The 18518-nt window shown below is 42.7% G+C and overlaps 1 protein-coding gene across 1 annotated transcript in view; it reads right to left on the minus strand.

Annotated features, from left to right (window-relative positions):
- tmem86a (transmembrane protein 86A) overlaps window positions 1-18518 on the minus strand; it is a 60172-nt gene that overhangs the window by 20119 nt on the left and 21535 nt on the right. Inside the window, exon 2 of the mRNA XM_071326840.1 lies at window positions 10118-10382. Coding sequence (XP_071182941.1) covers window positions 10118-10382 — 265 coding nt within the window. The remainder of the gene's footprint in view (window positions 1-10117; window positions 10383-18518) is intronic.

The following is an 18518-nucleotide window of genomic DNA, read 5'->3' on the forward strand; positions in this document are numbered from 1 at the left end:
CCACCTGGTGTCCAAGGTATAAATCAGTCCTTGATTAGAGGGAAATAATGTGGATCAGGCTTTGAGGCCCAGATTAGAATTTGCCTGATATAGTATATAAACACACATTCAGGTACACACAGGAGGGAGGGAAATCACAAGTAGGGAAGACATTAAGCATGGGGCATGCCTAAATTGTCTAAAGTACCTTCCTCTCCTCCATCTGCGCTGATCTAAACAAACTGGATGGCTGAGAGTAGCATGAGGGAAAGGAGACCCTATATCTGCTTCTGAAATGGCACCCTTAGGGTGCCATTTGATACGCAACCCACTAGAGAACGCCAACTTCAACTGCTGAAAAGGACCGTAGGCATCAGTGGTCGAGTTCCTGCCCGACGACATTGCAGGCAGGGTCGGCTCTAGAATTTCGGGGTCCCTAAGCGTAATTTGGTTGGAGGGCCCCCCCTTACGGCAAAATATTTTAGTGACCCTCCTCTTTGCAGTATACAGAAAATGTGAAGATTTAAAGTCAATTTCCTGTAATCCTACCAGGTTTTGGGCTCAATTCAGAATATAATTGAGAATGCTTCATAAATTCTAATTCAATTCTTGAATTTAAATTGAAGTAGTAAACATTGCAAAAAATCTGAAACATTTTATCCAAATTTGATGCAGAAAAGCCAATCCATGCTTTTGTCACTTCTAGATTAGACTACTGCACTCTCTACTATGCCGTTTGGCCATCGCTCATCCCTATATGTATATGTACATATTCATTCCTTTACACTTGTGTGTATAAGGTAGTTGTTGTGAAATTGTTAGATTACTTGTTAGATATTACTGCATGGTCGGAACTAGAAGCACAAGCATTTCGCTACACTCGCATTAACATCTGCTAACCATATGTATGTGACCAATAAAATTTGATTTCATTTGTAATTAAAACTGCAAAAAATGTGAAAGAAATTACATTTATGTCCTGAATACAAAGCGTTATGTTTGGGGCAAGTCCAATACAACACATCAATCATGATGGTGGCTGTATTATGTTATGGGTATGCTTGTCATCGGCAAGGATGAAACAGAATAGAGATAAACACATCAAAATCCTAGAGGAAAACTTTCCAACAGACACTGGGAGACAAATTCAACTTTCTGCATGACAATAACCTGAAACACAAGGCAGAATATACACTGGAGTTGCTTACCAAGACGACATGGAATGTTCCTGTTACAGTTTTGACTTAAATCAGCTTGAAAATCTATGGCAAGACTTGAAAATAGCAATCTAGCGATCATCAACAACCAACCTGACAGAGCTTGAATAATTAAAAAAATAATAAATGAGCAAATGTAGATCCAAGGTGTGCTAAATTCTTAGCGACTTAACCAGAAAGACTCGTAGCTGTAATCGCTGCCAAAGGTGATTCTAACATACATTGACTCAGGGGTGTGAATACTTATGTAAAATAGATATGTCTGTATTTCATTTCCAATATATTTGCAAAAATGTCAACAACAAAAAAATGTACTTTGTCATCATGGGGTATTGTGTTTAGATGGGTGAGAAAAAGTATACATTTAATCAATTTTGAATTCAGGCTATAACACAAAAAAATGTGGAATAAATCAAGGGGTATGAAAACTTTCTGAAGGCACTGAACATGCTTGCAAAATGTTCTGATCAGTGCTAATAAATTAGACACTTGACAAGATGATCATGAGCAGCAATCACCTCAACTTAGCTAACATGTCCACAGCCTAATTGTAGCCTAACCAATATCCAAATGGAGATTCAGTGAAAAGAAAAATTTGACATTGATTGCGTCCCCACGCTTGTCTCAAAGCAGCGAGAAACAGCACTGAAATAGTTGAACACACACGTTTAGGCTATTACTTCAAATGTATTAAAACAATTAGATGACTTTGGGAGTTTCAGGAAGCAACAAATTGATGCTTTCAATTACATTAGCCTCGTTTATTCCAATATTTTCATCATTCGGTGATATTTCTTCCCACAGTAATTCTTTATGGATCCATCCAGTTGTGTTTAAGAAAACAGTGCATGTGGTGGGATATGCGAAGATATGGGTGAAGTGACATGCCTCGCAAAGTTTATAACTGTCAGGAGGATAGTGGTAATGGGCGCTGCCTAGCAACCATCAAGAGCTTAAGCGTAGTGCGTGCCAATGCCGCCTCAGCATTATGGGATACATTTCATACTAAGCCGTAGGCAAAACTTTACCACAATCATGACGAGGTCGGTTGGCGGAAATGTAGAGGCTTTGTCACCGGCAATAGCTTTCATAGAAAGAAATGCATGCAAAAAGTTGGAGGAATGCTAAAGTTGGCGGAAAAACATCTTGGTTTGAAAGGTGTAGATGGAAGGCCAAAACTTCCTCCCACCAAAAACAGGCAGAAATTTCAGGCTGTCTTTTCAAACAGCTGTTACAATAAAAGGGCATTATCATAATTTTCACAATTTCACAGTATTATTCCAAACTCATAGTGTGGAAATATATATAAAACCACAGGAAAAAACACATTTGACTGTACTGGGACTTTAAAAAAGTGCATGGGACATATGAAAATTGCACATACTGCCAAATATTCAAATGAGCCCCTGCCTAGCTGGGCTTGGACTGGGCTAGCCTGTGTTGGGCTGGCGTGGGATTAGTGTGGGCTAGCCTGTGCCCACCTTGCCCACGGAATACCTACATGGGGCCAATTGGGGTCCTGTTTGCTGGGTCTTTACCCTATTTGTTAAATTTGTACGTTATATCCACCATCAGAAAAGACAATAGGCTGGCCAGTACCTCCCACTGGAAAGTACACTGAACAAAAATATAAACGCAACATGCAACAATTTCAAAGATTTTCCTGAGTTACAGTTCATATAAGGAAATCAGTCAATTTAAATTCATTCATTAGGCCTTAAACTATGGATTTCACATGACTGGGACTACCTTCATTTTTTAAAGGTGGGGGCATGGAACAGCAAACCAGTCAGTATCTGGTGTGACCGCCATTTGCCTCATGCTGTGCGACATATCTCCTTCACATAGAGTTGATCAGGCTGTTGATTGTCGCCTGTGGAATGTTGTCCCACTCCTCTTCAATATCTGTCTTCGCAGCTGACATATGGAACTGTTTTAAGATGGTCATACCATGGATCATTTAGCTATTTGCTTTTTAATTTTAGGGCCCCTTCATATGTCCCAAACTTGTTTTATAAAATGTATTTGACAAAATATTGAATTTGGCCTTTACTACTATAGCCCATAGAAACGCATTGAATAACACATTCATAAAATGGCAAAAAAGAGAGTAAAAAACCCCATAAGGAATAAGGTTTTGAAGTGTCTGTCCTATATCTAGAAGATACAGTGCATTCGGAAAGTATTCAGACCCCTTCACTATTTCCACATTTTGTTATGTTACAGCCTTATTCTAAAATTGATTAAATAAAACATTTTACCTCATCAATATCCCAAAATGACAAAACGAAAACATTTTTGTACATTTCTTAATTAAAAATGTAAAAGATAAATATCTTATTTAAGTATTCAGACCCTTTGCTATGAGACTCGAAATGGAGCTCAAGTGCATCCTGTTTCCATTGATCAATTGATTGGACATGATTTGGAAAGGCACACACCTGTCTATATAAAGGTTTCACAGTTGATAGTGCATGTCAGAGCAAAAACCAAGCCATGAGGTCGAAGGAATTGTCCGTAAAGCTCTGAGACAGGATTGTGTCAAGGCACAGATCTGGGGAAAGGTACCAAAACATTTCTGCAGCATTGAAGGTCCCCAAGAACACAGTAGCCTCCATCATTCTTAAATGGAAGAAGTTTGGAACACCAAGACTCTTCTTAGGGCTGGCAGCCTGGCCAAACTGAGCAATTGGGGGTGAAGGGCTTTGGTCGGGGAGGTGACCAAGAACCTAATGGTCACTCTGACAGAGCTCCAGAGTTCCTCTGTGGAGATGGGAGAACCTTCCCGAAGGACAAACCATCTCTGCTGCACTCCACCAATCGGGCCTTGGTAGAGTGGCTAGACAGAAGCCACTCCTCAGTAAAAGGTAGATGACAGTCGCTTGGAATTTGCCAGAAGGCACCTAAAGGATTCTGACCATGAGAAACAAAATGCTCTGGTCTGATTAAACCAAGATTGAACTCTTTGGCCTGAATGCCAAGCGTCACATTTGGAGGAAACCAGGCACCTCTCATCACCTGGCCAATAACATCCCTACGGTGAAGCATGGTGACAGCATCATGATGTGGGGATGTTTTTCAGGGGCAGGGACTGGGAGACTAGTCAGGATTGAGGGAAAGATGAACGCAGCAAAGTACAGAGAGATCCTTGATGAAAACCTGCTCCAGAGCGCTCAGGTCCTCAAACTGGGGCGAAGGTTCACCTTCCAACAGGACAACAACCCTAAGCACATAGCCAAGACAACACAGGAGTGGCTTCAGGACAAGTCTTTGAATGTCCTTGAGTGGCCCAGCCTTTAATCGCTGCAAAAGGTGCTTCAACAAAGTACTGAGTAAAGGGTCTGAATACTTATGTTAATGTCATATTTGATATAATAAATGAGCAAAAATTTCTAAAAACCTGTTTTTGCTTAGTCATTATGGGGTATTGTCTGTAGATTGATGGAATGGAATCAATTTTAGAATAAGGCTGTATTGTAACAAAATGGGAAAAAGTGAAGCGGTCTGAATAGTTTCCGAATGCACTGTATAAGAAAGCTCAGGAAATATATTATTATTATTATTATTATTTTTTTTTACACGTATTGAACCCCTTTATTGGGTAGGCACAAAACGTCCACCATACTTCCATTCATTTTTTTAACCGGTACCGGTTACCTTCAGATGAGTCCAGTGACACTTGTGGGGGGGGTCATAGACCAAAACGGAGAACACCATGGTGTTCGTGAGAATATCCCCTTTCCTCAGTGGGTTCACATTAGTTTGTAACCCAAATCCTTCGAATGCTACAAAACACAAGTTGGCACACTGAGGGTAACCAACTTCGGACGAGTCCCCTAACACTTGTGGTGGTCGTAGAGCAAAATGGAGACCAACCTTCATGTTTGTGAGAGTGGTCATAGTTTTTTGTAGGCCAAACGGTTCGGACGCTACGGATGTTTTTCGTGAGAAGGCCAAATTACGGGATGTCTCATGGTTTGACAAACACCACTCTAGCTCTGCAACCTTCCACCACAGATGCAGAAGTGTGTTGGATTGAGACGCATCCAATTAAGAAAAACTGATATCTCTAGCTTAAACTGACTGATTTTGGTGGGGATGTTTTTATATGTTACTTAGATTGTCGCATCGGTGCGCCAATCGACTCTAGGGGGTTAATAAACTCCTTGATATGCCACGCGTCAGGTGGGTGGATAATTTTGTGTATGGAAAATTTCTAATTTCAGCTCATGAAACATGGGACCAACACTAGATATGTTGTGTAAAGATTGGTGAGATTGTTTTTTTAAAGAAAGTTGATAACTCAAACTAAACGTTGAGGTGACGTACAGGTATGTGCCCAGAGGGTAATGTGCTATCTTAAGAATTATTATTGAGGGATCTCCACTTTAAAACTAAATGGTTTAACTATTGCCATTTTTATTCCAATGGGTAGGTTTAACACAGCAAATTTAACCACATTTGTATCAATGTAATCCTATTTCATCAATGATGCTATTTAGACCTACAGTTGAAGTCTGAAGTTAACATACACCTTAGCCAAATACATTTAAGATCAGTTTTTCACAATTCCTGACATTTAATACAAGTAACAATTCCCTGTCTTAGGTCAGTTAGGATCACCACTTTATTTTAAGAATGTGAAATGTCAGAATAATAGTAAAGAGAAGGATTTATTTCAGCTTGTATTTCTTTCATCACATTCCCAGTGGGTCAGAAGTTTACATACGCTCAATTAGTATTTGGTAGCATTGCCGTTAAATTGTTTAACTTGGGTAAAACGTTTTGGGTAGTCTTCCACAAGCTTCCCACAATAAGTTGGGTGAATTTTGGCCCGTTCCTCCTGACAGAGCTGGTGTAACTGAGTCAGGTTATTAGGACTCCTTGCTCACACACGCTTTTACAGTTCTGCCCACAAATGTTCTATGGGATTGATGTCAGGGCTTTGTGATGTGCCACTCCAATACCTTGACTTTGTTGTCCTTAAGCCATTTTGCCACAACTTTGGAAGTATGCTTGTGGTCATTGTCCATTTGGAAGACCCATTTGCGACCAAGCTTTAACTTCCTGACTGATGTCTTGAGATGTTGCTTCAATATATCCACATAATTTTTCTGCCTCATGATGCCATCTATTTTGTGAAGTGCACCAGTCCCTCCTGCAGCAAAGCACCCCAACAACATGATGCTGCCACCCCCGTTCTTCACGGTTGGGATGGTGTTCTTTGGCTTGCAAGCCTCCCCCTTCTTCCTCCAAACATAACAATGGTCATTATGGCCAAACAGTTCATTTTTGTTTCATCAGACCACAGGACATTTCCCCAAAAAGTACGATCTTTGTCCCCATGTGCAGTTGCAAACCGTAGTCTGGCTTTTTTATGGCGGTTTTGGAGCAGTGGCTTCTTCCTTGCTGAGCGGCCTTTCAGGTTATGTCGATATAGGACTCGTTTTAATGTGGATATAGATACTTTTGTACCTGTTTCCTCCAGCATCTTCGCAAGGTCCTTTGCTGTTGTTCTGGGATTGATTTGCACTTTTTGCACCAAAGTACATTCATCTCTAGGATACAGAACACATCTCCTTCCTGAGCAGTATGACGGCTGCGTGGTCCCATGGTGTTTACACTTGCGTACTATTGTTTGTACAGATGAACGTGGTACCTACAGGCGTTTGAAAATTGCTCCCAAGGATGAACCAGACTTGTGGAGGTCTACAATTTTCTTTCAGAGGTCTTGGCTGATTTCTTTTGATTTTCCCATGATGTCAAGCAAAGAGGCACTGAGTTTGAAGGTAGGCCTTGAAATACATCCACAGGTACACCTCCAATTGACTCAAATGATGTCAATTAGCCTATCAGAAGCTTCTAAACTTCTGACCACTGGAATTGTGAAACAGTGAATTATAAGTGAAATAATCTGTCTGTAAACAATTGTTGGAAAAATTACTTGTGTCATGCACAAAGTAGATGTCCTAACCGACTTGCCAAAACTATAGTTTGTTAACAAGAAATTTGTGGAGTGGTTGAAAAACGAGTTTAATTGACTCCAACCTAAGTGTATTGTAACTTCCGACTTCAACTGTATATAGAAGTTGCAAAAAGTAATCAACAGCTATTGTTTCAATTTAACCAAGGATTCAACTAAAAGGAGACAATACTTATAGCCTTCGGTTCATTTCAAATTTAATTCTAGTATGTCTACAAGTTAAAGAGATACTTCAGGAATGTGGCCATAATGCCCTTTATCTACTTCCCCCAGAGCCAGATGAACTTGTGGATACCATTTTTATCCCTCTATGTCCAGTATGAAGGCAGTTGGAGGTAGTTTTGCAAGCCAATGCTAACTAGCATTAGCGCAATGAATGGAATTCTATGGTATCTGCTTGCATGCTAGCAAATACTATTAACTTCCAGTCATTATGCTAATGCTATTATGCACTAGCTACCAACTTCCTTCAATCTTCAGAGACATAAAAATGGTATCCACGATTGCCAAAATCCCGAAGTATCCCTTTAGTAATTGATATGTTGTGTTGACGTCTCCATCTGAAAACTATCAAAATAAAGAAAGTCACACACTCCATATAAAAACTCCCAGTAATTTATTGGGTATTTACCAACTATTCGGCACCACTGTGCCTTCTTCAGGGTAATGTCATGAATACTTGAACAAGGTTATGTAAGCAAACAGTGCAATTAGTGCAACCAATGACAATAGTGTTGTGTCATAATGATTAAGTTAATTCGAATGAATTAGTGAAACTTAAAAATAAAATTAAAATGTTTATGGCATATTAAATATATTAGGCTATTGTTATCATATAGAAACATAATTGAATATTGTACATACATTGTTGTTTAATTCAATTTCACATATTTAATTGTTTCGTATTTCATTTCATATTTGTTACGTGTAATCTTTTGGTTCAACCTTAATGTATAATGAGCATCATCAACAGGGGGGACATATTAGGTGTACGCTAATAAGCTCTAGAAAGAATATATCCATTTATAAGACTTGTTCATAAAATAAATAATTGTTCATAAGAAGGGCCTGAGATCAAAGTCAATATTCAGACCACTAGGGGTCAATGTTTTTAGATAGGATATGCGGTAAGCCTCCCTTTGTAGGCTTTTCCACATGAACAGGTGATGAGATAGATTACTCCCTTGGTCTTGCATGAGATGATACCCCTAACAGGTATTTTTCGACCTGTATGTGGGTGTCTGAAGAAGGATGTTTTTATAGTGCTATTGCACTGTGCGCATGAGCCACGTTTGTAGTTTCCATTTGGGATAGGTGTCAAGAGTGTCTGAGTGGGCATGTCAGACTTCACCAAGCTATCTCCAATATTGCGACCACGCTTATAGACCACCAGTGGGAGTTCCTTGAAGAGTTGTGCGATTTATTTTGTCTGATTGCAGAATATGCCAGTGCTTTTTCAGGATTGCTTTCATTTTCTCCGAACACTTGGTGTACTTAGTGCAAAAGACAATTGCGTTGTTTTTCTTCTTAGGTTGAGTTTTTAGTAATTCCTCTCTTGGTTTTTGAGATATTTTCATTATTGCAGCCACTCATTTTGAATTTATCTGTAATTTTTTTTGCATTGCTGTCAAAATCTGTCTGGTGGCCACAGATTCGTTTAACCCTACATAACTGGCTATATGGTAGACCATTCTCGAGGGGAAGGGGATGCATACTATCCGTACATAGCAAGGTATTGCATGCTAGCAGATACTATAGACTTCCAGTCATTATGCTAACGCTATAATGCACTAGCTACCAACTTCCTTCAAACTGCACGCAGACATAAAAATGGTATCCACGATTGCCAAAATCCCAAAGTATCCGTTTAGTAATTTATATGTTGTGTTGACGTCTCCATCTGAACCAAAAATCTAACTTAAAGAATAAGACTAAGCCAGTGTCACAAATGGAACTATCCAAGTAGTTGATACATCTCCTTTCAATGCTGATATTTGGTTGTGTTGAAAACTAAACACATTTCAATACAACATTTTATTACAGTAAATAGCCTATTAACTTGTTTACCAATTAAATGTTGGATTCACGTCTCCAACTCAACCATAAATCAAAGTTAAAGAATAGGACTAAGTCAGTGGCACAGACGGAACCATCTAAGCAGTAGATACATCTCCTTCAAATGTTGAAAACACAATTCAATATTACTTCAATAAAGTGAAGGTTATTTTACAAAATTAATATAACAGTATTTATTGAACCCTAAAATGAGTGGCCACATTTTGGGGTTACACTTACTATAAAGTTATATGTATTCATAGAAAGTGTGCATGTTAAGGACAGCAATTCAGGCCATTTGGTTGTGCTATTAGATGAAGCACAGTTGTATAAATAAACAAAAATCTGACATTGTTTTTCCATTGGAATTTGGTTGTGCTTTAAGATGGTTGAAAGCCTAGTGATAACATTGATCAACTGCTCAACCAAATATGACCAAATTGTCCACGTTGAAATGACGTGGTGTGACTAGTAGGGTGTCGTAATGCCAGATACCCATTCGGCTGTCTCAACCGTCCCTCTGAACTTTCCCCCTCGCCTCCGGTGAGTTTCTGCTATGTAGGTCCATATCCAGTTGTACATGCTTATGTTGTACGGTCAGTCTGTTCCTGGTTGCTGCTGGATAATTGGGTTTTGTCAGTATATCAGATATTGATTAATTGCAGTCTGTTTTTTTTGTTTTGCTCAGGGCCCCCTTGCGGCCGTTCGCTTATTGGCTACTTGCATGATCAACCAATGGTTGTGTGCCGACTGGACGGCAGTCGGGCATATTGCTTTATCATATGATGTGGTTAGCTGGTAAGTTGAACACCTATCCAGGGGTTGTGAGATCTGGCAGGTGTCTGAAATCGAGTCAGGCAGGAGTGCCACCAGTATCACTCACCGTGGCTAAAGTAGCCATCCTCCTGCCAGATGAGAAAGGCATCTCCCAGGCTAGAGAAGATGAGACCGGCCAGGATCTTGCGGGCACTGGAGTGGGCACCTAAGAAGCTGAAGCCGTGGGCCAGCATGAAGAGCCACAGGCAGAAGATGGGTAGACACTTGATGAGGGCGCTGAACCAAGAAGGGCTTGAGGTTGGTAGCCACAGGACGAAGTAGACACAGGTAGACTTGAAGAAGGGCACCAGTTTAGGGCCTTCGCTCTTCACCTGGAACACAACATAAAACCCAAGTGAATGAGTAGGAGAAGCTATAGCAGCCCCTCTTGAGTGAGTGATTGGCTATATCTGATTCTCTACCCTTGTCCCGAAGTGTGCATCTGTACTGTACACTCCCCCTCATGGATTTAAAAGGAATGGGGAGATTCTCCCATAGACTGGTGTAAGGAATAAGGTGGAAACTTTTTCCAGCCATGCCTGCACCAATCCAATGCTTTTAAATGCAGGGGGAGTGAACGACTGAACACTTCTGGAGAAAGGTATTGGAATGCAGCCAATGAGTGAGTGAGTGAGTGAGTGTTCACAGTTTGTTACACAGTAATCAATCAGTTAATCAGTTGTTGTGAAGACAGATTTGAACTCAAAATTCAACATAATCCTAGCAAAAGCAGATGATTGGGAGTAATTTCAATGAAACGTTATTCAGGGGGAATTAAGAAAGGCAAGTCAGGTACAAGTATCATCATGACATTCTACGACAAGGAACTGGGAATAAGGAATTCCTCGAAACAACTGAATTCCTAGAGAAGATCAACAACAAATGTAGGGCCATTTTTTGGCTGAATAATAACGACTCTCCTGAACAAAAACATCACATTTGAAGGGATCAGTTTAAGCAAGGCAAAGCACATAATTGCTCATCTTTATCACATAATGAGTAGTTATTTGGTATGGAAGGTCTTGTAGATCAGTGATTTTGCACAGTCCAACAGCAATGTAGTCAATCTAGTATAACGTTACAACAGAGCCTGCACTGTGTGTATAGCCTCCTTGTCTGAAGTGCCCTCTTCTCTCTCTATGTTCTTCTATGGCTCGCTGATAACTGGTAAACACTTCCTGCAGGTCAAAGGTCATGTGGTCATGCTTTGATGTGAATCTGGTGTAGTGTGTCGTACATTTGCAGGGGTCAAAATCTAAACTGCAGAGGTGAGGGAAGAGGGGGTGAGGGCAACTGCAGGATATGGCTGTTACGGTGACCGTATAACCGCAACACCTGCAGTCACGAGTCATGAAGGCAGTCAAATTCCGCGTAACCGTGTAGTCACGGTAATTAGACTTCTCCAAGCTCTGATGCTGCTGATGGTCATTAGTAGCCTACCAAACTTTCTAACTGCCTGGTATTCAGCACTCTACTGTCCCTCTAATCACTCTGACATCAATGTAAATGTTATCGAAAATCAAACACTTCATGAGGCCATGAGCTCATGTTGCGCAACATTTCTATAGGCTATGCAGTTGCGTGAGTAAACAGGGTGATGGCCTCTATTAAAAAGAGGAGGATCCCATCAGCTTTCTAGGCCTACTATATTTATTTCTCAACTTTACTAATATTAAGCACATTACTTCTCTTTACAACAGGAGTATTTCCTACCTGGCTGGCATGAAAATAAACCACGGGCAAAGTGTCTCCCATTCGCTATTTAAGTGCATAGATGACATGTATTTTTTACCCTGCCCCTGTTTCAAAACAGGTGTATGATAATGGAACATTCTTATTTAAAACAAATTTCACACATTTATTATTTAGTATATCTAAGGCAAGATTAAATCAAGAATAGTCTGATGGGTGTGCTATTGTGCTATTTTGTTCGTTTTTTTGCGTAACTTATTTTTTTACTTACTGTGTAGATAATGTTGCTGCTACCGTCTCTTATGACCGAAAATAACTTCTGGAAAACAGAACAGCGATTACTCACCGTGGACTGGAATAAACTTTTTCCTTTAACGAGTCCGACGAGAAGGATATCCTGCTTTCACTGGAGCAGGCCCAGACCCCCGCCATTTGTGTGAAGAAAAGACGCAGAAAAAGGGGCCACAGATCGGGCAGTCTTCTGAGAATCCGTAGGCGAGCGAGTAAACTCTCACTGCCATCCGTTCCTCTTGCTAACGTGCAATCATTGGAAAATAAAATTGATGACCTACGATTAAGATTATCCTACCAACGGGACATTAAAAATTGTAACATCTTATGTTTCACCAATATGTGGCTGAACAACGATACGGACAATATTGAGCTAGCGGGATTTTCCATGCACTGGCAGAACAGAGACGCTACCTCTGGTAAGACGAGGGTGTGTGTGTCTATTTGTCAATAACAGCTGGTGCGCAATGTCTAATATTAAAGAAGTCTCGAGGTATTGCTCACCTGAGGTAGAGTACCTTATGATAAGCTGTAGCCCACACTATATACCAAGAGAGTTCACATCTATATTATTCACAGCCTTCTATTTACCACCACAGAACAAAGCTGGCACTAAGACCACTCTCAACCAACTCTATAAGGCCATAAGTAAAGAAGAAAATGCTCACCCAGAAGCAGCACTCCAAGTGATCGGGGACTTTAATACAGGCAAACTTAAATCAGTTTTACCTAATTATTACCAGCAAGTCACATGTACAACCAGAGAAAAAAAAATCCTAGACCACCTTTACTCCACACACAGAGATAAATAATTCTTTCCCCCGCCCTCCATTTGGCAAATCTGACCATAATTCTATCCTCCTGATTCTGCTTACAAGCAAAAACGAAAGCAGGAAGTACCAGTGACTCGCTCAATACGGACAGATGACGCGGATGCTACACTACAGGACTGTTTTGCTAGCACAGACTGGAATATGTTCCGGGATTCATCCAATGGCACTGAGGAGTACGCCACACCACCTCAGTAATTGGCTTCATCAATAAACTGCATCAACGACGTCGTCCCCACAGTGACTGTACGTACATATCCCAACAAGAAGCCATGGATTACAGGCAACATCCGTATCGAGCTAAAGGCTAGAGCTGCCACTTTCAAGGAGCGGGAGACTAATCCGGATGCATATAAGAAATCTCGCTATGCCCTCAGACGAACCATCAAACAAGCAAAGCGTCAATACAGGATTAAGATTGAATCCTACAACACCGGCTCTGACGCTCGTCAGATGTGGCAGGGCTTGAAAACTATTACAGACTACAAAGCAAAACCCAGACGCAAGCTGCCCAGTGACGCAAGCTTACCAGATGAGCTAAATGCCTTTTATGCTCACTTCGAGGCAAGCAACACTGAAGCATGCACGAGAGCACCAGCTGATCTGGATGACAGTGTGATAACGCTCTCGGTAGCCGATGTGAACAAAACCTTTAAACAGGTCAGCATTCACAAAGCCGCTGGGCCAGACGGATTACCAGGGCGTGTACTCAAAGCATGCGCGGACCAACTGTCAAATGCCTTCACTGACTTTTTCAACGTCTCCCTGACCGAGTCAATACCTACATGTTTCAAGCAGACCACTATAGTCCCTGTGACCAAGGAAGCGAAGGTAACCTGCATAAATTATTAACGCCCCGTGTCACTCACATCGGTAGTCATGAAGTGCTTTGAAAGGCTGGTCATGGCTCACATCAACAGCATCCTCCCGGATACCCTAGACCGACTCCAATTCGCATACCGCCCCAACAGATCCACAGATGATGCAATCTCAATCGCACTCCATACTGCCCTTTCTCACCTGGACAAAAGGAACACCTATGTGAGAATGCTGTTCACTGACTACAGCTCAGCGTTCAACACCATTGTGTCCACGAAGCTCATCACTAAGCTAAGGACTCTGGGACTAAACACCTCCCTCTGTAACTGGATCCTGGACTTCCTGACAGGCCGCCCCCAGGTGGTAAGAGTAGGCAATAACACGTCTACCACACTGATCCTTAACACTGGGGCCCTCGGGGGTGTGTACTTAGTCCCCTCCTGTATTCCCTGTTCACCCACGACTGCGTGGCCAAACACGACTCCAACACCATCATTATGTGTGCCGACGACCCAACAGTGATCGGCCTGATCACCGGCAACAATGAGACAGCCTATAGGGAGGAGGTCAGAGAACTGGCAGTGTGGTGCCAGGACAACAACCTGTCCCTCAATGTGAGCAAGACAAAGGAGCTGATTGCAGACTACAGGAAAAAGGCAGGCCGAACAGGCCCCCATTACTATTGACGGGGCTGTAATGGAGCGGTTCAAGAGTTTCAAGTTCCTTGGTGTCCATATCACCAACGAACTATCATGGTCCAAACATACCAAGACAGTCGTGAAGAGGGCACGACAAAACCTTTCCCCCCTCAGGAGAATGAAAAGATTTGGCATGGGTCCCCAGATCCTCAAAAGGTTCTACAGCTGCACCATCGAGAACATCCTGACCGGTTGCATCACCGCCTGGTATGGCAACTGCTCGGCATCTGACCGTAAGGCGCTACAGAGGGTAGTGCAAACGGCCCAGTACATCACTGGGGCCAAGCTTCCTGCCATCCAGGACCTATATAATATGCGGTGTCAGAGGAAAGACCATAAAATTGTCAGAGACTCCAGTCACCCAAGTTATAGACTGTTTTCTCTGCTACCGCACGGCAAGCGGTACCGGAGTGCCAAGTCTAGGACCAAAAAGCTCCTCAACAGCTTCTACCCCCAAGCCATAAGACTGCTGAACAATTAACAAAAATCGTCACAGGACAATTTACACTGACCCCCCCCCCCTCCTCCCTTTTGTACACTGCTGCTACTCGCTGTTAATTATCTATGCATAGTCACTTCACTGCATAATCACTACATGTACAAATTACCTCAACTAACCTGTACCCCCGCACACTGACTTGGTACCGGTGCCCCCTGTATATAGCCTCGTTATTGTTATTCTTATTGTGTTACTTTTTATGATTACTTTTTATTTTAGTCTACTTGGCAAATATTTTCTTAACTCTTCTTGAACTGCACTGTTGGTTAAGGGCGTGTAAGTAAGCATTTCACTGTAAAGACTACACTTGTTGTATTTGGCGCATGTGACAAAGGAAGTTTAATTTGATAACAAATTTTACACTATTATTTAGTATATATAAGGCAAGATTAAATCAATAATAGTCTGATGGTGACAATATTAGCCTATCACTTGTGAATTATATATTATCACTTGTGAATGATGCCCAGCGCAAGCCAAGAAACAATGCCTTTTTTGCAACTTTTTCTAATCATAGTATCACACCTCATGTAGCCTAGTCCATAGGCCTATATGTTTTGATAGGGTTTGTATTACAACTAAGGTCATCAAAATGCATATTTACAATAAAAGCATTACATGCATAATCGCATTTGCGGTCACTTTTGATAATGGTGTTTTCGAGCTAATGGAACATTTGCGCTTATAGCCTACTGCCGTGTGCACATTGCTGTGCTTATAATGCGAAGAAATAGCCTAATATACAAAAAGTTAAATGTGGAAAGTTCTTCCAATATCTTCAATTTACACATCGGAAGCCTGTGAGAACGACCCGGTCACATGATGGAGAGCCATGTGAGTGAGAGGTGCTTCGGAGCACGCAGCACTCAGGGAGAAGGGAATTATAATTATTATTGTCATGTTTTGTCTTTGATCATGTCTTGTCCCTGTGCTTCCCTCTGCTGGTCTTATTAGGTTCTTTCTCTTTCTCTCTCTCTATCGTTCCGTTCCTGCTCCCAGCTGTTTCTCATTCTCCCTACGACCTCATTTACTCTTTCACACCTGTCCCCTGTTTTGCCCTCTGATTAGAGTCCCTATTTCTTCCTCTGTTTTCCGCTCCTGTCCTTGTCGGATTCTTGTTTGATGTTTGCTGTTCCTGTGTCCTTGTTTCGCCCTGTCGTGTTCTTTGCCTTCTTCAGATGCTGCGTGTGAGCAGGTGTCTATGTCAGCTACGGCCAGTGCCTTCCCGAAGCGACCTGCAGTCTGTGGTCGCGTCTCCAGGCGTTCCTCTCTATTGACGAGAGGATTTCAGTTTCCTGTTTTGGATTACCATTGATTATATCCAGGAGAATCATTATTTGTTTAATACTGGAATAAAGACTCTGTTACTATTACGTCGCTTTTGGGTCCTCATTCATCAGCATAACAGAAGAATCCGACCAAGATGGACCCAGCGACTATGGATTCTCTCAACACTGCCGTCGAGTTCCAGGGAGCAATGCTCGGCAGACACGAGCAGGAATTGTTTGCTGCTCGTCATGCCGTTGAGACCCTGGCCGCTCAGGTCTCCGATCTCTCTGGACAGTTTCAGAGTCTTCGTCTCGTGCCACCAGCTACTTCCTGGTCTTCCGAGTCTCCGGAACCTAGGGTTAATAACCCACCATGTTACTCTGGGCAGCCCACTGAGTGTCGCTCCTTTCTCACCCAGTGTGATATTGTGTTCTCTCTCCAGCCCAACACGTACTCAAGAGAGAGAGCTCGGATCGCTTACGTCATATCACTCCTTACTGGTCGGGCTCGGGAGTGGGGCACAGCTATCTGGGAGGCAAGGGCTGAGTGTTCTAACGATTATCAGAACTTTAAAGAGGAGATGATACGGGTTTTTGATCGTTCAGTTTTTGGGAAGGAGGCTTCCAGGGCCCTGGCTTCCCTATGTCAAGGTGATCGATCCATAACGGATTACTCTATAGAGTTTCGCACTCTTGCTGCCTCCAGTGACTGGAACGAGCCGGCGTTGCTCGCTCGTTTTCTGGAGGGACTTCACGCTGAGGTTAAGGATGAGATTCTCTCCCGGGAGGTTCCTTCCAGCGTGGACTCTTTGATTGCACTCGCCATCCGCATAGAACGACGGATAGATCTTCGTCATCGAGCTCGTGGAAGAGAGCTCGCGTTAACGGTGCTTCCCCTCTCCGCATCTCAACCATCTCCTCCCACCGGCTCAGAGACTGAGCCCATGCAGCTGGGAGGTATTCGCATCTCGACTAAGGAGAGGGAACGGAGAATCACCAACCGCCTTTGCCTCTATTGCGGTTCTGCTGGACATTTTGTCATGTCATGTCCAGTAAAAGCCAGAGCTCATCAGTAAGCGGAGGGCTACTGGTGAGCGCTACTACTCAGGTCTCTCCATCAAGATCCTGTACTACCTTGTCGGTCCATCTACGCTGGACCGGTTCGGCTGCTTCCTGCAGTGCCTTGATAGACTCAGGGGCTGAGGGTTGTTTTATGGACGAAGCATGGGCTCGGAAACATGACATTCCTCTCAGACAGTTAGGGAAGCCCACGCCCATGTTCGCCTTAGATGGTAGTCTTCTCCCCAGTATCAGATGTGAGACACTACCGTTAACCCTCACAGTATCTGGTAACCACAGTGAGACCATTTCCTTTTTGATTTTTCGTTCACCTTTTACACCTGTTGTTTTGGGTCATCCCTGGCTAGTATGTCATAATCCTTCTATTAATTGGTCTAGTAATTCTATCCTATCTTGGAACGTTTCTTGTCATGTGAAGTGTTTAATGTCTGCTATCCCTCCTGTGTCTTCTGTCCCCTCTACTCAGGAGGAACCTGGTGATTTGACAGGAGTGCCGGAGGAATATCATGATCTGCGCACGGTCTTCAGTCGGTCCAGAGCCAGCTCCCTTCCTCCTCACCGGTCGTATGATTGTTGTATTGATCTCCTTCCGGGGACCACTCCCCCTCGGGGTAGACTATACTCTCTGTCGGCTCCCGAACGTAAGGCTCTCGAGGATTACCTGTCTGTTTCTCTCGACGCCGGTACCGTGGTGCCTTCTTCCTCTCCCGCCGGAGCGGGATTTTTCTTTGTTAAGAAGAAGGACGGTACTCTGCGCCCCTGCGTGGATTATCGAGGGCTGAATGACATAACGGTTAAGAATCGTTATCCGCTTCCCCTTATGTCGTCAGCCTTCGAGATTTTGCAGGGAGCCAGGTGCTTTACTAAGTTGGACCTTCGTAACGCTTACCATCTCGTACGCATCAGAGAGGGGGACGAGTGGAAAACGGCGTTTAACACTCCGTTAGGGCATTTTGAATACCGGGTTCTGCCGTTCGGTCTCGCTAATGCTCCAGCTGTCTTTCAGGCATTAGTTAATGATGTACTGAGAGACATGCTGAACATTTTTGTTTTCGTTTACCTTGACGATATCCTGATTTTTTCACCGTCACTCGAGATTCATGTTCAGCACGTTCGACGTGTACTCCAGCGCCTTTTAGAGAATTGTCTCTACGTGAAGGCTGAGAAGTGCGCCTTTCATGTCTCCTCTGTCACTTTTCTCGGTTCTGTTATTTCCGCTGAAGGCATTCAGATGGATCCCGCTAAGGTCCAGGCTGTCAGCGATTGGCCCGTCCCTAAGTCACGTGTCGAG

Source organism: Salvelinus alpinus, chromosome 9 (assembly GCF_045679555.1).
Source record: "Salvelinus alpinus chromosome 9, SLU_Salpinus.1, whole genome shotgun sequence".
NCBI lineage: Eukaryota > Metazoa > Chordata > Actinopteri > Salmoniformes > Salmonidae > Salvelinus > Salvelinus alpinus.